Genomic DNA, 26,493 nt, shown 5'->3' on the forward strand with positions numbered 1-26,493 from the left:
GACTCGATTGGGGTAGATTGGCTATGATTCAACCTTACAGAACTGAGAAAATTTTGATCGTCAGCTCTAATAGACCGCTCATTCAGGAGATCCTGTTTGTTGACAAATCTGACAAATTTCTCAGAAGTCTTGATTGTCACGTCATCATGTCGATTGAGAACTGGCTTGAACAGATACACGCTTCTTAGACTGGCCAGTTCTGAACACTAGCTCTGTATATCCTCTGCTTTTTCCTTTCCCAACTCAGAGATCTGCAAATTACATCAGCTGCTGAAGCATTTTGGAGTACGTGGACCAAAATTTCAAGAATCTTTATGCTTGCTAGCTTTCTGGTGCTGCTGACAAGAGTTGTCTTATTGATAACTCGTACTTCTTGATAGCTGCTGCTAATAACCCAAAAAATGGTTCGGGTTTTGGTCCAGCAGGTGTTAACCAATGATTAATACATTTCCTTCAATAGATCAATGCTACAGCACCCTCAAGGACAGTTGTTTGAAGGAAGAACAAACTAAATCAGCATGAGTCTCTAAAACAGGGAATTAAAGAAGCAGATCTTCTCTCTTTATTCCTCCTCTATTTGATGGAGGATGCTGCAATCAGCTGAGGAGAGAAAATATCTTTTTGGAACAATATATCTTTCGTCCTTCAGCTTTTAGTTTCGGGAATGTTCATCTACCAGATACTACCACTGAAGTGAAAAGTGAGATAACTATGCTTCTCGAGCATCAACTGAAGAGAAAAAAATCAAGTTTAAAGTGAGAAAGGTCCATTTTTTCAACCGAAGCCTCAATTCCAACCCTGATAATTTCCGAAGGGATGGAAATCTCCGCTTTTTCCCGCCAACATATCAATTTGCAGGGGGTCCCCATCGCTAATACCCACCCGATAATCGCGACGCTGTTGCAAGCCGCTCCTAATTTATATTTTAATTCCTGCCGCAGTTTCCGGGATTTCGAACAGTCCAATTTCCACTTTAGCGGTCCCGATAAACCGCATTAAGTCCAGTTTTCATTAATACGGAATAAATTCGAGATTTGGACTTGACGAAGCGGTTCATTTCACGGGGATTTTGGGGAATTTTTGCCCGTGTCATAGGCGTTCGAGAATTGGAAGAATTAGTTCGCCACCAATGTCATGTCATTATTTTTTGACAATGAATCACACCTTGAATTTTTTTATTTTTTCATCCACACCCTGTATAATATGGAAATTAAACATCACGAAAATAACATACCCGGTAAAATATTTGACGTTTTTCTATGGGCATACTAAGAACCATATGCTTGTTTCAACTTGGCGATAATATGATCAGTCTTATCAGGATCCTCCGTTGAAATTACGTTACTCAAATGCTTTTTTCGCTCTATACACCTACTACGTAGGTGAACCAGCCACACATAAAAGTTTTTTAATGCACCTGGCTTGGTTATTGCCACTAATCTCCTTTGAAAAAAATCGACACGAATAAAACGTGTGTATATCGGGAATGTTTTTAGCTAATGAACAACTCAACAACCGACAATAAATTACTCAACAAGCGAATGGTACTACGTCTGTTCCGACATAACCATTTTCCTTTCAGCAATAAAGCGTTTTTTCCTTTAAAAGAGGAAAAATTTCCGACGTAATTCACATGAAAGTACAGGATAATTATGATCGATTATATAATAGGAGTTTTTTCAGACGCGAATACGAAAATAGAAAACGCGGATTGTGACGAAACTGACCTACAAAGTGCGAACTAATCAGATTAGGAATATGGAAAATATGTGGACGGGGAGGTCGAAGAAAAACAGGGTTAGCACGCCACGGATTAAACATTTTATCGGAGGAATCGAACAAGCTTTTTGGGAACTGTGCCGAATAAATTAGTTAATCGTTTGATAATTTTTTTGGTAGATTCGGTTTAGCCCCAATTTTTTGGCTTTCAAGCGAATAATTTGCCAGTTTCACCATGCTACTGCTCCGATATGAAGAATTATGTTTGTACAGATGCTATTTGAACAAACTGACACCCTATATATATACCTATCGTCCGATCTGCGTCAGGAAATTGCACCTGCCACGTGAAATATTAATTTTTCAACTTCTTTCTTAACAGGAACATTTATCAAGTTCAGAATAATTATACCCATATAAAGGGTCGAACAATAACGTTTGGTTTAATCATCGCATATTATATTTCTATTAGAAAACCCAAACTTATCATAGATCAGAAAAGGAAGACACGTTTATTGGTATGAAGAGGAATGTGTGAGGACTTTAGACGGTACAAATCGATGTCACCGAAAAGAAGTTATTATTTTAGGCAGTGACCAAAGACTCTGAAAAGATCTGTCATCTCGAATTTATGAGAAGGTTTAGGATTTCTCTCCTTAATCTGCTTCCCATCTAGCATACTAAACAAACTACAAATTACGAATAAACACAACTATTCCAGTCTCGCGACTCACAAGGTGTTCTTGATATCACTTGGTTATTTATGTGAACAGCACTCCTGGAATTAAGAGAAATGCTCACGGAATTTAAATTACTTGCCAGTTCTGCCTTTGATAGATGACTTCATAGCTGGTTTAATCTAATCCCGTATTCGGCGTTTGGATAGATTCGATGAAATGGAGGGGGGACTGAAAATTTTACACGGTTTCAAACAAGCCACAACCTTAACAACTCGTTCAATCGATTTATCTAAGCGTTCAGCAAAAAATATACAAAATACCTATATGCTAGACGGATGGACTGAAATCCTCATAAAAAGAACCAAATCGAATTGTTAGTGGAGATTTCACAACCCTATATTTTTGGCTACAACTATAGTCCATTCACTTTTATAGAAGCAATTGGTTGACCTCGGACATTCGGCACATTCCACACTGTATTGGACGAAAATATGAGGTTATGTGAGTGTGTGAGTATATAACGCTCCATCGCCACAATTCTATGTTTATGGAAATGAATTTTATTCTTTTCTGGGAATCAAATGTTGGCTGTCCCCCTGATACGTACAGATGACTATTTCTAGGAATGGTGACATAAAATTAACTCTTAGACACGATTTATTATTCCTGTGTTGATCAGGGCTTTTAAAAACCCATTCTTCCCAACGTCAACTTTCACCTGTTTCTCATCAGGGGTTCTTAATCTGTGGGTCGTCCCAGAAGCACCTGACAATGGATGTCTACCACCGAGAAAACCACTTATTCATGGTCAACAATCCCCTGACGTCTGTGAATAGAGTGTAAAATATCCTCTAGTAATCCCATCAACTGCGATACTGCTGAATGGGTTACTTCAGGGGATTTACCATTATTGTTGTTGTGTTTCGAGAATTTGGCGAAACCGTGAAACTGATATTTTGACAAGTATCTATTACAAAGAGGTTTAGGTATCGGTAGTTTCTAAAAACGGCTGTACTCGATTCTGTGCCCGACAAACCTAGTAAACTAAATGTAGAGTCGTAAAATTTTAAGTATATTGGAAGAAGAATGAAATTGCAACCTTATGGCTACTTATTCTTCCATATATTTTCCGGGTACATAAATCTCATGCTGTACACAACGTTCCTATCGAATATAGAAAATAATATGGGTCCTTAATTCGCAACATAATTCGAAAATAAATGCAGAAGGGATTATTTATGCTTGAGATGTTGATATCATAGGAAAACGCCAATAAAAAAATGTTATAGCCTTCTCGCTCCCATATACTCAATCTCTGCTCAATTCCTGTCAGTTTTATGGTTTCTGAGAAAAAATAAGAATTGCTTTGCAGTTCCCATCTTCAGGGGGCTGTATACAAGCAGAAGCTGTTCAAAAAATATATAAAAGATTCACACCCCACAATATTTTGTTGGTATTTTGGATTGATGTTTCTATACATAGTTAAACCAAATTTAGCACTCTTCTCAATAACAATTCTTGTCTTTCCAAATCCTCTTTTCGGAAATCAATAAGAATCTTGCGCGATAAATCAACAACGTGGTAGATCCTTCGAATGCGCCCGCTGAATGGGACCCCCTAGGTCCAGTCCTGGACACGAACGTTCATATTTCAATTCCCAACAGAATGGAATACGCCTTGTTAGTGTCTAGGTGAGAAATTTGTTGTCCCTTGGACTCCCCATCGACTCGACCACACCAGAGGCAGAAGATATTCGGCTTGTTGATCACGAGTTATGAACAAAATAACCGAGGAGGTGAATTCTGTCATTGTTTGAGAGAAATTTGGGATTCGGTGGTCGGCCTGCTTATTCACGAAGTTGAACTATACGTATAACAACAGATTTTCTAGATACACAAGAAATATTTGGCTCAATAAATAATATCTTCAATTTATATTGTTTATTGTACCATTTATTACCCATATAATTTTTCAATACTTGATGGGTCAGGATTATTGATTTATATCTATTACACAAAACTTGAGATATAACAGAATATACCATGCATCGGAAACTACTTAAATTTGGATTCAATGAAGACATTGATCAAAAATAGTACAAATTTCAAAAATACATATCACCTATGATAATAACACCAAAGCTCACGAATCAGAAAGTCAAAGTACCAGTGAAAAATGATAACCATTTATAGATATCCTTTCCAAAAATTCACTGACAAATAAAAACAGCGCTAATTTTTTGAACCACCACGTCTTGAAGCCCAATAATTGAAAATTATTGGGAAAAACTCGCATTAAAGTAAATAGAATATCTGACAGACTCATCAGTTTTCTGGTTTCATCAATATTTGTAGATTGATAGCAGCTGTACCTTTTTAAATAGTGGAAACTTCGAATGAGTATATCAAAAAATTTCATTCTGAGAATTTTTTTTTGTGACATTTTGGTCTGGATACGTCCCTGCCAGCCCGCGAGTAGGTGACCGCCGATTTCGTGAATACGCTCTCTGGTCGTCTCACAGCATGAGCTTAATACAAGGGCGACAGCGTGTTCGTTGTTCAGTTCACATTGTCATATAATAATAACTTCTGATTTTAATATGCGTGACGCTTTTCAGTAATGCATTTTGATTAATACCGAAGTGACAGATTTCTCTTTATTCTTCTGGGTTTCTTGTTTTTCTTTCAGTCTACGTATGCGGTCCGCGGCTCCCATCGTGTTTGAGGGACGTGAATCATGATGACAGATCTCGAAATTGAAAATCGAACGAGACGTTGAATGGAACATGGGTCGCCGTGTACATCAATTATACGCTAGGATGCACTGTTGACATTCAATTAGGAATTTGCCATAAATCCGCGACAACGTCCGGAATCTTGGGGTGTTCCACAAGGTTCTAACCTGAGGCCAGGCCATTTTTAGAGCGCAGGTAGATATCTATATCAGATCATAAACATCAAATCGTCAAAATTGCATGAGAAATTCAAACTTGAAGATGACCACTCATTATTCAGTGATTCCAGAAGAGTCGTTAGTGATCCAGATAAATCTGATTTCAGATCTGAGTGCATGCATATGAGGGAATAATACTGGAGTGAAAGCCTTCCATTTCACCAATGAGTATTCAGATGATTTCCCTGAAAAGATGTGCCCCTCTAACTTTTCAGGGTTCATAAATAGAATTACTAGGTACATCTTTAGATGGATCTGCATGAAAAAATTGTCCATTCTTAAAGTTGACTTGGTGTAATGGTCAGGTAGACTAATAAGCCCTTATTTTACTCAAATCATACTACATTTTCTATAAATTTTCCAAACTAAGTTGGAAAAACCATCAATCAAATATTCTGCTAGTTAAATTAACGGTCCATTCGATCCGATGGAAAGACCAAAAAACCAACAAGCTAATAGAAGCAAGATCTATCATTTTCAGCGTGCGTATACCTATCCAGTCGAATATGTATACATGGCAATAGCCCCCAGTGCGTGTACTTCAGCAACATCTCCCGGAAGCAATTACTCTGATTGAGTGTTAATAATAATATGTTTTAATGGCCTAACTATAGAGATATATCACTAAATCACTAGGAGGAATCGGCCGCTGCAAGAACGTAAATTGCCATATTAATGACTACTTCTTTCGGTTGCAATTATCGACTATCTTTCGATATTAAACAGCGTGCATTTATTTATTGTATACGCAGAGGAAACGCTTCGGATTCCGGAATTACATATACAAGTTTTTCGTTGAAAAATTAGGTTTGTAAAAAATGAACGGGCAAGCATCAGTGGGAACTGTTCGACCATGACTTTCTTTAACGATCAGCGGCAGTTTTGGCTGCGTAAAACTGGATGATGCTCATAATGCAGCACATACAATAACAAATTATTTCGATATTACCGAGTTACTCTTAATGGTTTACGGAATAATTGGATATTTCCTGCTGTTTTAATTGGGTTTCAGAACGGAAGGTTATGGTAGTTTTTTACAATAAAATCGATCTCGAATTTAAAGATTCTAGAGGCACATTTTCGAATACACTTACTGTCTGAATACAAAACTTATGAATTTCAAAAATGAAAATTCAAGTTTCATGTCCAATTAAGTATATCTATTCGAAAATATGCATAAGATTCTTAACCTCTGATAGGTTTAGCCCTCTACATATACACGTTATACCAGAGTAGGTGTACAGAACGGATAGAATTTATGAAAATAATAACAAATTTCCTGCAAGCATTAGTCGTAATTCTTTCCACTCCCATGACAGGTTGTTGAAGTTGTCAAAAATTTCAATGGACTTCGGAAAAGATCAAGAGGAAAGGACTTCTTGTATCGAAGAGAAAGTTGGTAATTCCATGTCAGATCATCTACTCAAATTTGTTTCCTGTTTCAATTTCCCAAAGTTTCTAATGAAAATCCCTTCAGTTTCGAAGAATCCATTCCTTTTCATATCAAAAATCAAATCTCAAAAAGTTTGGAGTAGCTTTACACGAAACGATAAGCGAAAAACTTGAAGTTGATGGATCATCAAATAACTTTTTTATATACCTATGCCTCTGGAAATTTTTTAAATATGCAAGAAACGTTGAAAGTTAATGTCAACTAGTTAATTCTGTGGCTGTTCTGACAACCATCGTAGTGTCTGAAAGAAAGGAGTATGGATCAATGTTTGAGGAAATTTATTTACTATCTAACCTATCAATTCCTTACTCATACTCTGGGACAACCTGTATATCTCGATAATTTCACTGGTTTCAGAATTCTTGGGAAAAAATTTATTATTTCAGGCATTTCTTCGAACGAAATGTGTATGTGATGTGATGATTCCCAATATAAAAAGCACATATTTTCCTCCTTTGAGATAGGTGTCCACATAAGAAATAACCAGCTAGGTGGTCCGGATCCACGACTGTAAATTGGCCACAATTTGCGCCATTTTTGAACCGGTTATTATAAGTGGCACCAACTCATCTATAAAGCTGATGTTTCAAGCTCGGTAGCCCCCTAACGTAGGCGTTCACACTGACACCCGATAAAATTCAAAGTTTATATTTGAAAATATTTGAAATTTGAAAATAAATCCAAGTGCCAAATACAAAATCATTACTCACTTGTCCATTCTTGTCCATTTCGTTATTGGTCAGTTTAACTTTCTCGAACGAAACCACTTGTTTTCTCAACTGTTCACCGGTGTAGGGAGAGTCAGGATGTGCGTATATCCTGCAAGGAGCTGGAGGATCTGCCTTTCCGGCCACCAGCCAGGAAGATCTATGATACGCGTATCTGTACCGTTTGTTGTCCACTGGAACAATGTCCAGAAGCACCGCGTACCTTTGGTCGGGCCTGATACCCGTAAAGGACACTCTCAAAGTTGGAAACATCCTCCTGAAAATAAAATAAACAAATAAGAACCAAACTCGTTGATCTAAAACTTCATGCATTAATTCAGGTCAATATTTCCATACCTAAACGCACAATAATTGATATTAAAACACACAAACATCAATCTACCGAAGTGTACAACTTGTTCCTTCTATTCGGAGCAAGCTGTTGGATAAGTAGACGTTAAATGACGATGATTGATGGTCTTTTTTAATTAAACGCACTCTAATTGCCATTTATTCCGCATTAGCATAACCGAACCATTTTTAATTGCAAAGTTCTTCAATTAATTTTCCGAAAATTAGCCCGCGTCAAAGCGCTGTTTATTTTTTTTTTTTAATGAAAAGTGACCGGAAGACGGAGAAAGAGGATCGTTATTAGCGATCATTCAAAATGAGAGTGCTGTCTCAGATCTTGCTTTCTCATCGTTACACCAGAAATAATTTCGAGATCATATCGCTAATTTATCACTAGATTAAGCACCGAAACCGAAAGAAAACAAAAGAAACGGAAAAAATATTCATCACATTATATACAGTGTGCGCCAAGAAAATAATTCATGTTCTTGGAATGCAGAAACATTCAGGTATGCAATGTGATTTAGATTCGACAAGTTGGTGAATGGTCTCAGAGGATGAATCCTTGATAGAGTGAATTCTTCTAGCAGAAAGTGAAGACTATGTAGATGTAGACTATGCTCGGTGCTGGAATGTATCCAGATAATTCGAACAATGAATTGTCCAACTGCGTGTGGTCTCCACGCAGTATGGAGGACATTTAAAAAGCTATATTTTATCGCTGACAAAAACTGACACAGGATGGACTGAAAGTTTCTTCTCACTTTTCCCATATTCATCAGTCACGCTTCAACATATCCTGCACAACCGAAATTACAGCGTTCTTCCTGAGAAATTAATACTCTCGCCTCATTTGACGTTACATTCGTAGGCCGCAACGGCTTAATGGCCTTTTTAGAATGGATTTACGGAACGAAAAAGTTGCGGTCATTTTTTCGGAGAAAACTATAATTTTTACACGTTTTTCTACACGCAACCACCGCTGCTTCGTGTACGAGGTTCGCAGGGAAGGCTTAGGGGTTCTAAGAGGGCATGATACGATTATTCAACATCACGAAAAAGTGGTGGTTTATGGTCTTATGGCGTTTCCTTATGCTTATCAATGACACCGTTTAGATAAACGAATTTCGTTGATTGATCGAGATAAGTTAGGTATATGACAGGAATAAAACAACATTTCACGAAAGTGTAATGGATTTTTCAATATAAGGAGAAACGATCAGCTTATGGAGAGACAGAAAAGTACATTCAGCGTACCTTGCTTCACCTTTTTCTACCTTGTCATTCTTTTCATAACCTGCAACAGTGACAACAGGGCGACAAGGCTGAATCCTGCCCTGACTTAGGTACAGCACGTCAGGAATCGCAGTGCCGCTAAGGAAACAGAAATTACAGGTTGTCGGCAGAGAATGAAGGTAATTTGGAAATTTTAACACCACTTACTTTTAAACACACTTTAACAGGTACGAAAAGGAATAGCATATGCTTCTAGGATACCCACACTCCTAGGTTAGACGTGTTCGGATGTCAGGTTCAACAGTTGCCCTGTCAGTAAGATCGGAATGAAGTTATGATAGGTGTTAAAAATATGGTCGTGGTTTGTGCACGAACAACATATGGATGGGAGAGGTTATAATTTGCGGTAAGTCGAAAAGGTTCTAACTGCCTAGATCACATGGGCCGTTTATGTGTTCAATCCAGCATTTGAGTCGGTTCCAAGACATTCGGAAAACAAAAGGATAAACTGATCATTCGGGCATGTTCAAGAAGGAATCCTGAGCGCGCCCAGCATCCGCATCTTTCGTGGCGTTCAGACCACTTGGAAACAGCGTTCGAAATCCACTTTCATCATGGTGTTGATATAATTAAATCGCCTTGAAGAGTTGAAACGGCCGCGAAAGGCTTGATATCATGGGTTTAATGATCCGTACCTAGGGGGAGAAAGGCTTTCAACGCTGATTGATGACCCCTTTAATCCTCACAAAACGCCTGGTACTTAAGGATTATAAACTCACAACTGAGCGAAACAATCAACTGGAACTGGATAATTAAATACAGAAGAAAATGGGCTCAGACGAACATTCATCTTATCAGGCGAAGTCCTTGTCATATTTCGTATTCTCACAACTGACTTGTGCCACAGATGAGTGGACCATGTTGGTCCAGTTTTCAATAGTTTCTTTAAGAATCTGAATCTTTGAAAATATAGGTGCCGACTGTCATGTCCTGCATCCTTGGTCTGTGTTTCTGCAGACTAGAACTTGATGCGGTTGCTTCTACTTTCTTGTGCTTTCTTCTCTTTCTTTAGATTATTCTCGATCAATTTTTCCTCCAGTTTTTCTCTAAGCCTGGTCCTCGGTTTCTTGATTCTTCATATTTAGCTTTCGTCATAGTGTACACTTTCTCAAAGCCCTTTCTAGAGATGCTTTATATGTAGTTTAATTGGAGGTCACTGAAACGTCATCCTTTTTTTAACATTTTTGGCAGTGATAGCAGGCTGAACAGAAGATTAGAATTCTTCAGTTTCTCACTTAACTCACCAGACTAATGAGGCGTTCCTTGGATTGTGGAGCAAATTCTATGAGCATATTAGCCGAAATGAATTGGTCCAACTTTCCAGAAACGTTGTTATTATATTTTTCAATCATTTCCGAGAAGTTTAGACAACTATATGAAAACCTTGAGAAAGTAGCGCGTTCCAAACGTGAACCTACGAACAATTAACGCTGTCGACGCAGTTTATCCGCCATTTTACAATCGACGATTGCCGTTAAAAATTTTCCATCAGCCCGTTCGCTACATGACGTACAATTCCGATCGGCAATCCGAAATATATTAACGATTTTTTTTCAGCCGCCGAATAAACGATACAGCGGGTTTAAGCGTTTACATAAGACGGTTGGGGTTTAGCCTGCTGCTGATCCAAGGACTGCGCGTCAATCGGAATCGAAATTGTCATAATTAGTGGATGTTGTGGTGGCAATTCGATAGAAAAGAAGCCGCCGGAAGTGGCTACTGGGAGGAAGGTAATAATCCCAATTATTGATCGGCATTAAGAGTTATTAGGATTTTTCTCGAGATCCGCTTGACGGCAAGGCGAACATCTTTCTGGCCTTGGTTTAAAATATACTTGGGCATCTCCCACTGCGGATTATACTGGGTGTCCCCTACATGCCCACAGGTATGTACAGGATGTTCCTAAATTGAACGTACAAACGAAAAGGGGAGATTCCTTAAGTGAGTTTGAGAAAAAAAAGTCCCTTAAACATGGGGTCGCAAACGTTTCGTTTTCGAGATACAGAGTGTTGAAGTTTGAATTTTTTTCAAGTTTTTTTCTCATAGTATCTACACTTCATAAGATATTCAACTGAAATTTGGCATAGATATTACATTTTAGAGTTCTCACCACGTGACATGGCAATTTCGATAGAAGATCTACAGGGTGATATTTTTTCTGGAACACTGCCACCTGTTCTTCTGCAGAACTTTTTTTTGGTGAGCAACTGTTAATTTGAAAAAATGTAAAAAGAAGCTTTGTTCTTGTACTAAACTTTTCGGTCTCTTGTAGTTTTGTCGTATCTACCAACGATTACGAGAAAAAAAGTTTTGAACGATTCTCTCGAAATTCTCGAAACTATGATAGGAAAGCCAGTTTGTAATCTGTGGTAGATAAGACAAAACTACAAGAGACCGAAAGGTTTAGTATAAGAACAAAGCTTCTTTTTACATTTTTTCAAATTAACAGTTGCTCACCAAAAAAAAGTTCTGCAGAAGAACAGGTGGCAGTGTTCCAGAAAAAATATCACCCTGTAGATCTTCTATCGAAATTGCCATGTCACGTGATGAGAACTCTAAAATGTAATATCTATGCCAAATTTCAGTTGAATATCTTGTGAAGTGTAGATACTATGAGAAAAAAACTTGAAAAAAAATCAAACTTCAACACTCTGTATCTCGAAAACCAAACGTTTGCGACCCCATGTTTATGGGATTTTTTTTTCTTAAACTCACTTAAGGAATCTCCCCTTTTCGTTTGTACGTTCAATTTAAGAACACCCTGTATAATAGTGCAGGTACTTTCTGTCCAGCAGAACAATGTCAATGTCTCCAACGTTAGATGCGAATATTTTGTAATGTTCATCAATTTCTTCCGATGTTTTTCCATCGAGCAGGTTTGAACCATCATGGAGAAGACTCATGGACAGTACTTCCTTTCTGCTGCAAGTTCTATTCGGAAGAACATGTAGCCAACATTGCAAAGAAAAGCGAAAGCATGAATATCTCATTAAATATTCAACCAAAGCTAGGAGATAGATCTGATTGAACAGCCTACATATCTACAACTGTTGGCCGTGTTTTGAACTTGTCTTCACTAAGCTACAGAAGATAGATGACAGCTGCTGCCAGATTATTCCCACTCCAAGAACTTCCGTTCACCAAAAATGTGGAATTGTGGAAGACGCTTTTTTTTGTTAGACCAACATGGACAAAAGAAAACTAATAACTTGGATCAAACCAACCAAATAACCGTTTCTTCCTCTTATGATCACCTCCATGTGATGATGTCAAAACAATAAACAGAAATAATCACCTAGGACTCCCGTCTTCGATCGCGGTGGCATTTCAATGAGGATTAAATCGAAAAGGTGCTGCTTATTGTAAATACATTGACAAGTGTTAAATAATTTATTTGATTCCAATTACCGGTTATTTACAACCGATGCGAACCAAAGCCAGTGCCAGGCTACGTTTGCTGATGAAAAGAATATTTATGATATGTACGTTATTAGAAAGTTATTTATTGCAATAATCTTTAATGTGTGTAGATTCCAGCTGTTAAGGCTTTTATTCATGACATTCGATAACTATAAACAACGGAATATATGGCTTTTTGAACGGAGCTGCTTTTGGATGAGGGACAGTTTGCTTTTTCACTTACTTTCCAGCAAGGTCTCCCACTGGCTGGCTCGGAGAGAAAATCATGGCTCTGTACTCATTCTCCTATCTATATGATCTTTGATCAGACAAGTAGAGATCCGTTCTAGATGAAATAATTCAATACAATCATTAAAACTCATTATTCTCAACTTCGATTCACTCATCATCAGGAAAGAGTCGCTAACAACTTTAAAATGAATCCTGAGATGTTCCCAGCGTAACCAACTATTTAAATAATCAACAACAGACATTCTTATAACGATCACAGGTTCTGACTCGTTTATTACGGTTCAATTACAACCGCATCTATCTTTGCATGTAGACAAAGATTGTAACATACAGCACGCTCCCGCAAACAGCGAGTAAAGCTGTAATTTAGACGAAAATTGATAATTATGACGGCTTTATGAATTCAAACTAACACAAAAGCGGTGGAAAAGGCAAATCGTGACTGTAGCTAATAGCAGATGGTAATGAACATAATAATCCGAGCCCATCTCTATGATGTCTTCCGCAACAGTAATTACAACAGACCTAGGCAGAAAAAATGGGCATTTTCCGTAAAAGTTAATGATGAATGAGATAATGCGCCGGTTCAAAAACCAAATTAGGCTCAAGCTCAACTTTGGGTGTAATTAGAAAGCTCAGTCCACATCTCCACATCCAGTTGAAAAGTGGAACTAAATGTTAAATTTATAACGTCACCCTCTTGGTAATGTGCCTCTTATTTTCGGGGTCCTTCACACATATAGATGGACATTTTCTGAATTAATTCAACCTTTATTGTTCACACAAATCGTGAAACCCAGGGGGTTTGTCCATGTTTTCCATAACACAGAATTTTAACGTTTATTGTTATAGCGTTCGTCTCCCTGTTTTTCGATAAGTTGAAATCACATTCCGAAGATGCTGTCGAGCATAATTATGTGGACAATTATTGTACTCGTTTCCGATGACAGCAAGCACATAAAAGGCCAGTTTATAACTGCTTATACTCTCGAGAATATGGCTGCGTTATTTTTTAGATTATTGTTTCCAATAATGATGCTTTGGAATCGAGAGAAAGATGTTAATATTTCAGTCGGCTCACAGTTGGGGCAAGTTATTTATGCAAAAAGGTATCAAGTATCTTTTTAATGGTAGTTGAAATTATACAACAAAAAAAAGGGACTCACCCTGTATAATCTAATTTAAAATAAGCTCGACTCGTACGAATATTTCAACAGTAGATTCATGAGGTCAATAGAAATACTTTTATCATCTACCATTTTGTCTGAATCGGCTTGGTTTAAAAGATACAGGCTGTTGAAAAACCATAAAAAATGGGTTTTATCGAATGAAATGTATTTTGGAATACTATTTTTCATTTATTTCATTAATCTTTTTCGAGCACAAGATATCACCCACGGTTTTTAGTTTTCTCATAATGACCATTACGTACCATAAAAATACCAAAAATTCAACTCTTGAAACTAAGTTGGACGCTATCTAATGAATATGTGAACGTTTCGTAAAATAAAAGACAGTATTTTTTATGTTTTCTCGTATAATGCTCCGATTTCGAGTAATTTGATGTTCAAAAATTAAAAAGTACCTATCTGTGAAATTTGTTGAAAAATTGGTTACTTTGGCTAAATACAACTCTGCTTAAAAGATCCACAGATGGGCAGTGTCACAGATTTGGCTAGTTATTCCGAAGATAATTTTGTTTTTCCAGGAGTGGCACAGCTCATTATGAAAACATAAAATGGCTATATCTTTTTATCAGGGCCGAATCGGAATAAATGGTAGATATAGGTTAGAAGTGTTTCTTTTGACCTCAAGAATCTACTGTTAAAATATTTGTACGAGTCAAAAACTACCCTGTATAGTCCGGAAGAAGTCACTTCGGTTTACATACAGCTTTAGACGATTCTGATAACAGAAACTGCCAGCTGGTAGATCAAAACGCATGCGCTTGTCAAATTATACATTTCAATACAATTCAGCGCACGCATGCGTCTTTTTGCCCTTGCAAAGAATAAATCTATCTGATTCCTGATTTCCTCAAGAAAGCGGTTCAGCGAAAGATAACGCGCGCAGTGAATGCCAACCTCGAAAAAAATAATCTTCGACCTGGCGTTCTTCTCGAACTGGACCCGCAGCAGATTTAATCTCACCTAATGAATTATCATTTCAAAAGATGAAACTCCACTCACCCACCTGCCAGAAAATCCCATTAGGCTATGATTTATTTCGTGAAACCGAGTCTCTCTGGGATGGGCCCGGATTAAAATCTTTAATTGGCGACTCTGTATACAATTCGGAAAGTACAAACCGTTCCTTTGTTTCGTCAGGAATACATTTGTAATTTAATAAGGCTTTCAGGAAGTTCTTCAATTAAATATGAATATTTGATTAGTTCGGGTAATTAGGACGAAATGTTTTCATTAATTCCATTACGCTACTCGTACAACTGCTTAGATATCTTAGGTTCCGAATATACAACTGTATTTTTAATATTTTTTATGTTTTTGGCTGTGCCGACACGGAATTCATTATGGATAATGTTGATTTATTTCGTTTCTAACTGTCCATTTGTGCTGATGGAAAAGTACGATGTGGACAGGGGGTATTAACACTGATATGCCTTTGTTGATAGCAATGCGAGTAGTTTTAACGGAAAATATACGAATGTTTGCATTGAGAAATGTTGAAAACATCATTCAACCTGATGTTCATCATATATTCCATAATTTGATTGTTGTAAGCTATTTGCGATAAATAACCTTACCATTCTTTCCATTACTTTCGTTACGCAGTTCCTGAAATTTTCTTTGAAGTTGCAAAGAAACATTTTTAATTAGTCTCGAAATTACACCAAGAATAAGGCGTTTGAATAATTTTATCCGCATTATTTTCAATTACATACATTTTACATATCTTCATTCTAGATTCATTCAAGTAAACTCAGCCACATTTCTCATTTTGTCTTAAATATAACATATCTCTATGTAAGCTATTCTTTCGTCGATTTCAGACCGAAGTAATAACTTACCCGCCAATGGAATAGCCATAAAAAAGTGACTAGAAGAAAGAATGCGATCTCCAGTGGTCAAACTGCGATTTTATACCTAAGACCCATCAAAACATTACGACCTCTATTTAATTTTATTTTCTGGCCACAAACCGAAAATTTATGTTTGGTATGTCACCCGTATAGGCGCTAAAAATATTTATATTATTTAATGGTCGACGTATTATGGAAGTTGTTGACAAATTATATTTCGGATTAAAACCGCTGCATTCATATTTATACGAATTTTATTATTCAGATGTCCTCCGGTTTTCGACTCGCCGTTTTTTTTTAATGAGGTTAAGGTCGTTAAGAGCTGGCTAGTGGTATGAATATTTAATTTTCGGCACGATTAGGAAACGCAGGTATAAGGTGAATATTGTCGGGGGCCAACAACCACCAGAAGAAACCACTCACTTGGAACATCATCCAATTGAAAACAAAAAGCCTTGAATCCTAGTAATCGTGACATTTTGGAGATGTACTCCTATAATTGCAGATGCAGAGGGTAGAAAAAGCTACCCTTTTTTCCTAATCCCTTTTGATAGCTTGATTCATTTTGAAGAGATAAGGTTCTTGGTTTGTTATGCTCAAAGTAACGGTTTATGAGAAAAAAAGTTAATTATCATTAGGTACGTAGCGTGACTAGTTTTTGGCCACTGATAACTTGAGTAAGATGTCTTCAGGGTTATGGACGAGAACAAAAAGCAGTATGAAGTCATTTTAGGGTAATTCCTCGACCCATCAAAGACGATATGCACACATCCGCCCTGAATACAACGAAAGTCCACCATTAAGATGGTTACTCAAGATTTTCTGTTCGATTCTGATGCATGTTCCGTGTTAGAGAAAGATTCTCGAGTGTTTTAAAAGTGGCTAATTACAAAACGATCATTAATACGTTCCAGCTGACATGCAGCTGCCTCTTACGTTGACTACCCTTCCAAAACAAAGAGAGGAAATTATGATAAATATCTACTTATAATATTATTTATATTTACATTTACGGCGAAGAATTACTTTGCATGGGGATATTTATATGTTTATAGCTCGGGTCAAGAATGGAAAGGTAGAAAGGGCTTCCTTTACAGCTGATCTAGGGTTGTAAATCATCGGTGCCAAGGCAGTGGTCACTTTTATTCGAATTTCCCGGTTGGAATCGACTCAGAGTCTTAATTGGGGATTAGAAGGTTTGTGAGCACGATAAAGAAACGAATTTGACGAATTTCCAGACTTCTAGCAGAAATACAGCCTCAAGGTGCTTTCCAATATAATTCCAATTCAAAGTCCTTCAAAAACAAGGTAGGTCCTACAAAAATGATCAACCTAAGCCCAATTTATCAGGGTCATAAGAGAGGAGGAGCTTCTATCAGTCAACAATGTGCAGAATGTTCGAAACATGAGATTCAATCAATATTGGCAGTGTAAAACCTACTGAAGGTTCTCATTATCTTAAGTGCATTTAATTTTTGAACAGTTGACCCAATTCTAAAAATTAAGATAAAATTATTATAGAATCCCTTGATACGAATGAGCAGGCCAATCTTATTTTTTCAGCGATGTCATCGGCCCAAACGTCATTAGGATATACAGATGGTTAGGTCGCCCCACTACGGTATTTAGAGGTAAAAGCTCAAGGAACAGCCAACTCTTCCGGTTTATCCTTCAACAATTTCCTTCTTAACGATTCCGTTCACTGATATCCACCGGTATCTTGATGCTATCGACGGTCATTTAGGAGATAATGTATATCATATTGGGGTCCATGCTTTTTGACAAATAACGTCCGCGGTATCTCGATCCTGATCTGATGATTACTTTATCAGTGGCGTACGAGATTCCTTGCTGAATCGTCCTTCCAAACACGATTCTTGACGAGCTGAATAAAAGTTCTGAACCTGAACCATGCCTAATCATGTTGATCTGTCAGTTTCTAAAGATGCCAGAAGCCGGTGTTCAATTATAAGTTGATGATTCGTAAGATTTCATTCAAATCTGTTGATAACAAAAACACTCAAGGACTTGAGCCATCATCAAGTACCTTAATTTAAAAGGGTTAAGAGGTAAGCAGATTTTCAAAGATATGCTTAATACTCTTGGTGATCAATGTCCTTCGTATGCGACCGTGAAAAATTGGACTGCAAGCTTCAAAAGAGGTAAATTTTCCATTGAAGATGATGACCGATCGGGAAGGCCAGTTTCTGTGTCAGTCCCCAAAAATATCGATGCAGTTCATGACATGATTTTATCAGATCGTCGAATTGGGCTAAAACGGATATCTGAAGCACTGAATATTTCATACGAACGCGTTCATCATATAGTTAACGTCAATTTGGACATGAGAAAAATTGCTGCAAATGTTTTAATGTTGACCAAAAGGGTAGAAGCATCGCGTTCGATCTGTGCTCGATTTGAAAACTATGTAGACTTCTTAAACCGAATTGTTACTATGGATGAGACTTGGGTACATTTCTACGATACAGAAACAAAGCAACAATCGATGGAATGGCGACACTCTGGTTCTTCAAGACCTAAGAAGTTTCGTGTCCAAAAATCTGCTGGAAAAGTTCTTGCTTCAGTTTTTTGGGATTGCCACGGATTAATCATGATTGATTTTTCAGATAACGGTAGTACAATAACCGGAGATTACTATTCGACATTACTGACCACTGTACGGGATAAAATTAAAGAGAAAAGGCGCGGAAAGCTATCCAAAGGTGTTTTGTTTTTGCAGGACAACGCCCCTGCATAAAAGCTGTGGAGGTCTGGTTTGCAGAGCAAGAAACAACATTTTTTTAAAGGTCTAGAGACGTTGCAGGTTCGCTGTAATAAATGTATCCAATTAAGAGGAGAATATGTTGAGTAATAAAATATTTTGACATTGAAATTTTGTTTGGTTCTATAGTAGGCTAAGAATTTTTCAATATATCCTCGTAGATTTACTCGAGCCCTGAGAAGTTTCAAAGAAACCTAGGAAAAGCGAGGATTCTACCCACAAATCCCAAATCCCTGTGCCGCCCATGTGCCGTCAAACCGCCACAAAACGTCCATTTCCTTATCGGGCATTACGATCTCTGAAAATCCCAAAGGGCAGATGACTAGAGCATCAGGACTAAATCTCCACTGACATGTGTTAGTTTACCTTAAAATGTAGTTTTCCTAATTGGGCTCTCGGTAATCTTTATTGCCCCGGGATACTTCGAAGTTGGAACCTTAATTATTTTTTTATTGTTGCTATATATTTTCTTGACTCGTCCAGCTATTCGGCTAAGTAGGAAATAACATCCAATTTTGGGTTTTGTATTCCTTGCTTGGAACAGGTGTTGAGTAATGACCACGTTTTTGAGGGTGTGATAATAGAGTCTTGTAAAGTTTTTGCAAGTTGAGAGTGGGGTCTTTATTCCGTTTATTTTTTCGTTTTCTTATTTTATCGTTTTATTTATTAATTCTTTGATAGTTGAGGGGTTAGAAAACTTGCAAACGTCAATCTATCAAGTCCCACTAGAGATGATATTAGCTCATTTTCTGCTATCACTAACTTCCACTAACATTCGCAAGAAAACAGAAAAACAGAATTTTCTTTCTATTGTTACTATTGTAGTTTATCTCTATAGTTTCTCGTAGTTACAAAGCCTCGTGGTTGGAAACCAATTGAAAAATTGTACGATTGAATAATACAAAGTACATCACTGCAATACAATACTCAATACTGGGCTATAACATGGTAACCATCATGTTGAATCTTTCGAAATTTTATTGGTGTATAAATAATAGTGGAAGCTTGATTAACCTGCCATCATAGATCACATCGGAGTATCATATTTCGTCCAAACTCATGTTACAACATCATAACATCGGCTCTAAACGACATTTTCGAATGACAATTTGAAAAACGTCTTCAGGCAACAATGTTGCCCCATATGTAAATGACAAACTTGGTCTGCACTCGTAAAACACTAATTGGAATACGTTTTTTCCAAGAGACAACTTTATACAACATTGATAGCCAATAAAAGCTTCACCTGTTGTCGATTAATGACGACTGTGCCTAGTTTCACGAAAAATTACAAGTGGGCAATAAAATGACGCTGATAGTTGTCGCTCCGTGGAAATTTATGGCTGTACACAATGACAAAAAGGACTTTGAAAGCTGAGGTGTTGGTTCACAAAAGGGATATGGGGTCCAGCTCCATTAACGAGTGCTGTGTGAACATAACTCCACTGGTATTCATGGAACAATCTGGCGTATCCTTCGAAAGTTGACCATTGAGCGTTATCCATTGTCTTAAACCGTCATTTGCCCGTGAATGTTAACGCAAGAAACAGGTGTACAATCATACCGGTATAATTTTATCGATGTATGTGTGTACTGGTGATTTCGATCTTCGCAAATTGGCATTCCCGATGCAAACTTAATTGGGCCACGATTAAAAACCGACGTTTAACAGCATGTTGGTTGTAATACCATCGACCATTATAACTTTAACAGTCGAAGATTTTTTTCGTGCCACTTTCTCCTACTTTAATTGTAAATTGGTTATCAGTGTTCCTTTCTTCAAGCCTGTAATTTTGTCAACAATAAATAGTAATGGGATTAATGGAGTGGAGTTTGATCGAGTCTTTTTCCTTGTTGTTGCGTAATATTGAGCCAAGTTTCCAATTAAGTTTCGAAACGAGAAAAGAAACTTGATGGTTTCCATTGAACAAATTTATAATGGAGAATGGGGAATTTATGGCCGCGGAACAAGTTTTTCGTTCATATTTTGCGAATTGATTACCACAATTTTGAAAGTTGGGTGCCACACAATGATGTTTGAGTCGAGAATGAAGATAAAGGTCTGGAAGTGTTCGAAGAATTGTTTCAATCGAAACCAACGCGAACCAGGAGGGCCACAGGCCCTAACACAGCCGAGGGTTATCAGCCCAAAAGGGCGAATCAGCCCGAAAATACAAATAAGCCCGAAAAGGATAATCTATTGGCTCACTAGTAAGAACGTAAAACAGTACCGGTAGATTCGGGTGACTTGGGACAGTCCTGTAATTTGACTATTACCCTCCTTGCAGATTTCTTTGTTTCTTACCATTTATGAGTGAGGGGACAAACTTATAAGATTGTGAAGCGTCTTTTCGGTTAGTTTAACAATTAATTCCTGTTGAGTTTGCCGTGACCAGAGCATTTGAATTGACAGGAAAAATCAACGAATTCAGGAGAGTAAAAGCGCGTTTTTTTATGGCCTTTATACTTTCTAGTGTCCTGTATATGTGTTTCACTTTGTGCATGTGTGAATTTTTTTTCTGGATACGTTTGATATTGGGATATCAGATAAGTCATGAAACAAGGTTGTTGACAAATCAAACGGCAACACGGATCTCATTAATTTATTTTGTTGTTTCATAGGGTGACTTGGGACAATGCCGAATAGATACAAGCGGCTCATTGGCAGCACGAAATATGCTGATTTTTCGAAGGATATTATTATTTACGTTATTTCCACAAAGAAATCACCAAAGAATGAAAGAAATCAAAATTCCCTTGTTTTGTTCAGTTTTTTTTACATTTGAGTTGCAATATATTTACTTTCGCTGTAATAGGGGTTTATCATTTGATTTCCTTACCGAATTTCAACTATATAATCACGAATTCTAATTTTTCAAAACTATACACCGTCCCAAGTCACCTATTTCATTTGAGAGTTGAGAAATCAATAGATTTCAACTTGTGTCCCAAGCCTCCCAAATCGGTGGGTGACTTGGGACAATTATATTTCATATTTTTTCAAAATTTATATCCGAATTCTGAAGCATGGTATATATCCTAATCAATAGTCTGAGACATTGAGCATATTCGGACCTCTTTTCCAGATCAAAATATGTCACCGTTTTGAAAATATGACAAATTGAATTCAACAATCGTCCTAAGTCACCCGAATCTACAGTTACTGATCCAAAATTCCTAATCTTTACTGAAACTGAAAAACTTATTAAACTAGAAGCAAAACAAACATTCAGATACAAGAGAGGGAATATTTGATCTCTCATAATTGAATATGGGTGGCCAAATATCGGCAACTTTTGAAACGGTGCCAAAATTTCTAAACTTCCTTTTGTGGCACTTTATTTCAGAAAATCTCGTGAAAACTGCTCATCATGCCTGTCTCTGATTCTTTCCCGATGGAATTCATCACTGAAACAATGTCACTTCAAACCGGAACCGGTCCAATTGGACCGGCACTCTGGGCAGAAGCGTCGGAAATAGACAGAATCATGAAAACCCACCAAGGGCGTGGCGCCAATCGAAAACGACCTTCTGTAATTGACAGGAGGTCGCGAAAGCTGCCATTATCATGGAATTATCGTTTCAGTTTCGACCGCAAAGTCATTAATTGTCGGAGGGAATCGGTGACAGATAGTGGCGTCGAAACTACGGGGGCGTGGTGTGCGTGAGGGTGGCGGGGGCGGTTGCTGCGGGGCAGACGCGAGAAAACCATTTTCCACGGGAAATGCTCCCTGTGAAAAGCGAGAGGCTCGCTCGGTTCATTCACTTAGGAGATGGGTTGGACAAGGGTGAGGTTATTGGGGGAGTTTTGGGCGAAGAATGAAAAAAAATATCGGTTATTCATGGAGACACATTTTTTTGTATTCAAGGTGTTTCAAGGAATCTTTTCTCGATGAATTAGACGAAATAATAGGCAGAGAAGGTTTATTTATATCGGTAGAGGGGGACTTTGGATATAATGGCCCATTTTGTAAGGTAAAACATAAAACATCATTCAATGAGACTGTCCAAAGGCAATACCGTAGATTCGGGTGACTTGGGACGATTTTGAAATTCAACTTGAGAAAGAGGCTCAAATATCCTTAACGACTCAGATTATTGATTATATAGATACCATGCTTCAGAATTCGGATATAAATTGTTGGCAAGCTTGGAACACAAATTAAAATGCATTGATTTCTCAACTCTCAAAAGAAATAGGTGACTAGGGACGGTGTATAGTTTTGAAAAATTAGAATTTGTGATTATACAGTTGAAATTCGGTAAAGAAATTAAATGATAAACCCCTATTACAGCGAAAGTAAATATATTGCAACTCAAATGTAAAAAACTAAACAAAACAAGGAAACTTTGATTTCTTTCATTCTTTGGTGATGTCTTTGTGGAAATAACGTAAATAATATCCTGCGAAAAATCGGCATATTTCCTGCTGCCAATGCGCCGCTTGTATCTATTCGGCATTGTCCCAAGTCACCCTATGAAACAAAAAAATAAATGAATGAGATCCGTGTTGCCGTTTGATTTGTAAGCAACCTTGTTTCATGACATATCTAATATCCCACGTATCCAGAAAAAAAATTACACATGCACAAAGTGAAACACATGTACAGGACACTAGAAAGTATAGGGGCCATAAAAAACGCGCTTTTACACTCCTGAATTCGCTAATTTTTCCTGTCAATTCAAACGCTTTGATCACGGCAAACTCAACAGGAATTAATTATTAAACTAATCGAAAAGACGCTACACAATCTTATAAGTTTGTCCCTTCAATGATAAATGGTAAGAAACAAAGAAATCTGCAAGGGGGTAATTGACCCAAGTTACAGGACTTTCCCAAGTCACCTGAATCTACCGGTAAGTGTAAAAGTATAATGGAACGAAGAACAGAGAAAAAAGAATGGTGGAAACCGTAACCTCCTACGATCCTTCGTTTTTGAGTTATAAGCAAAGAATGAGATTTTGACGACATCGAAAAGTTCTTAGATATAACTTTTTTGTCTTCAGTTACAGATCTGAAATTTGAACCTTCTGCATGCATTCTTTTACGTAGAATCCACTGACGAGCTCAAAAAATGTCTTCGTGTTCTAGATTTCGAATTATTAGGCAAACTATTATTGAATTTTTATTGGAACAAAGCGTTTGTCAGATTCTATGTAAAAGTGCCTGTGAATGGTTCAAGTTGAAGATATTTAGCTTCAAAGAGGGAAAAGTTATGAGAACTTTCGAAATCGTCAAAATCTCAATTTTTGCTAATAATTCAAAATTGAAGGATCGTACGAGGCTACGGTTTTCACCATTCTTTGTTTCTCTGTAAAAAAGCTCGACTTAGCTCTACCTCTTTTAGTTTGCGAAATTCCCTCACTGGACATCGAATTTGAGACACCCTGTACAATAATATAAAACAAATTTGAAGGGAATGAAGAAAATGAGTACGATTTCTGTGATTTTAACATATAGGTAGGTACATAGGGTGTTATATTTAAAAAAAGGGTAATTTATGTCACTTTATCGAAAACTGTATTTCGAAGAGAAATACAGCACTTCAGGAAATAGTACAATTCATACTTCTATCCACATAGATACTGATACGTGAAAATATCACAGGAAGAATCAATATTCATGAGACGATTCTATCACCTGAACCTCACAACATCCCTCTTTCATTCTGTACTGGATCCATCCTATTTAAATCGGCTACATAGGAAGTCGGTTTCCGGCATCGGGTATCGATCAGGAAACGCCGCGGCGCGTGGCGTCTGTCCTCCACCGACGCCCTACTTCACCGGTTCGCAAACAAACGAACAGACAGAGCAGACAGGGGGCATGTGGAGTCCGCCGTTTTAGACTAGAAATCGATAGGTGAGAATTCAGGATATTGCCCCGCGATACCTTGAGTTTCCGGTCGGATGCCTCGTTTCCGGGTACGATTGCAGACGAGCAGCATGAATGGGCGTTTCTGAGCATGCCGTAGAGGAAGGGAAAAAATTCACAATACTCTATAGAAAGAATAGCGAAATTATGACAAATAATTGAAATGTTATGAGACAAATGGATTGTTTTTATTCACAAAAACAAATTTTTGCCTTTAATAAATGATTTGAAGTGAATATGGCAAGTTTAGAAAATATATCAAACATATAATTAAACAACATAATAGATAACTAACCGATACCAGAGTGAATGTTTGTACAAAACTCTCGAAGATGAGCTGGAGAGCTAAAAACAAGTTGAATCAACATATAAACATTCAATTTAGTATTATTGGTATTATTCAACTATTTTACAGGGAGAGGCTTTGACTCGTATGGGAGAGTTGGATAAAACAAGATAGCTAACGTTATATAACCCATAACTCCCTAAACAAGCTATTGATAACTGGAACTTCTGCACAATAACTTCTCTGGTGTCTTCTCTATACATTGAATATCGAGCATTCCCTCATTGTTTAATGATTATGTAGAAAAAGTAACATTTGTGATAAAAGGTAAAGTATCCTGTTTTGCCTTCCTAGTCGGGTAAAATGGGATGATGTATGAATGAAAATGAAACTGATTACGAGAGTCAAATATATCTATTGAAATTGAAAACAGAACACCTTAGGAAACTCATACTTATAACAAAAAACAAATCAAGACCTTAGCAACGACAAAAATCGCACGAGTACTGATCAACATCATCCTCAAACCCGGCACAAGCTTCGTGAGACCAAATACCACAGTCCTGGCACATTACCCAACCGTCAGCACTCTTTGATTTAGAGTTCAATTCTGAACAATAAATGCAGGTTACATCGGGTTTCTCTTCATCTTCTGAACTACTACAATTTTTGTTTCTTCCTCTCTTCTCTTTTTTCGACTTTTTGTTAGATATTATATTGTTTATCTTCTCTTTATTCTTGTTTACTACTGCCGATTCGCCATGCCTCTTGAAACCATGTTGGACGTTATTTGATGAATAATTGAACGTTTTGTAAAATAAAAAAAGTATCTTTGAAATTTGAAAAATTGGGTATTTTGGCTGAATACAACTCTGTTTAAAAGATCCACAGATGTATAGTATCAAAGATTCAGCTATTTTTTCTGAAGGTTATTTTGTTTTTCGAGGGATGCCACAGTTCATTATGAAAACTCAAAATGGCTATAAATTTTTATCAAAAATCAGAAATTTTAAGAGATACCGTATGAAACAAATGCAAAACTTCTATTTTGGGAATCATTATCAATGTAGCAGATGTGGAAAACAATTTCGAGTAGACCCTGTACAATTCTACAGGTGATTGAAACATCTTGAAATAGTTTTTGGAATGGGAAATAACGGCCGAGTATGTCATCGTTCGCTTGATTTACTATCAGTAATATTAATAAAATAGTCCTCGTCCCAAGCCACATCTGATTCATATTCAAATACGATCCATAAAAAATTAATAACGAATACATGAAATATACTTTTCGGAGGAGGCATACATCATTCACCTTCCGTTCCAATTTGTTGGCCGGTTGTTCACGGATCAATTAATTACGATAATTAAAACGTGGCTCAACTGGTCCCGATCATGATTTAAACGAATAATTTAAAATGCGACGTGGCACCGCAAGAGGTCCGTATAGGAAGCAGCAGAAGAGGAATTATTGATGTTATACAAACAGTGGCAGGTGCCTCCGTTCCTCTTTCAGATTATACTTCTATACGGGAGCATTGAGTTGTTAATTTAGATTCGTTAACCGATGGTCGAATCATAAATGGGGGCAATACATCGTTGCAGGTTGAGGGTCAATTTCCGACCTAGGTTGAGGTAGCCATGTTCACTCGTATCTGATAGGAACTTCCAGAAAAGATCTAGAATTAAGACTTTTGGAGC

General features: G+C 37.3%; 1 protein-coding gene across 1 annotated transcript in view; it reads right to left on the minus strand.

Moving 5' to 3' along the window:
- The window catches only part of LOC123312160 (T-box transcription factor TBX20-like), a 68,259-nt gene that overhangs the window by 13,679 nt on the left and 28,087 nt on the right, over positions 1-26,493 (minus strand). Inside the window, exon 3 of the mRNA XM_044896417.1 lies at positions 7,515-7,788. Coding sequence (XP_044752352.1) covers positions 7,515-7,788 — 274 coding nt within the window. The remainder of the gene's footprint in view (positions 1-7,514; positions 7,789-26,493) is intronic.

The sequence above is a fragment of the Coccinella septempunctata genome, chromosome 4 (genome assembly GCF_907165205.1).
Source record: "Coccinella septempunctata chromosome 4, icCocSept1.1, whole genome shotgun sequence".
In the NCBI taxonomy this organism is placed as follows: Eukaryota; Metazoa; Arthropoda; class Insecta; order Coleoptera; family Coccinellidae; genus Coccinella; species Coccinella septempunctata.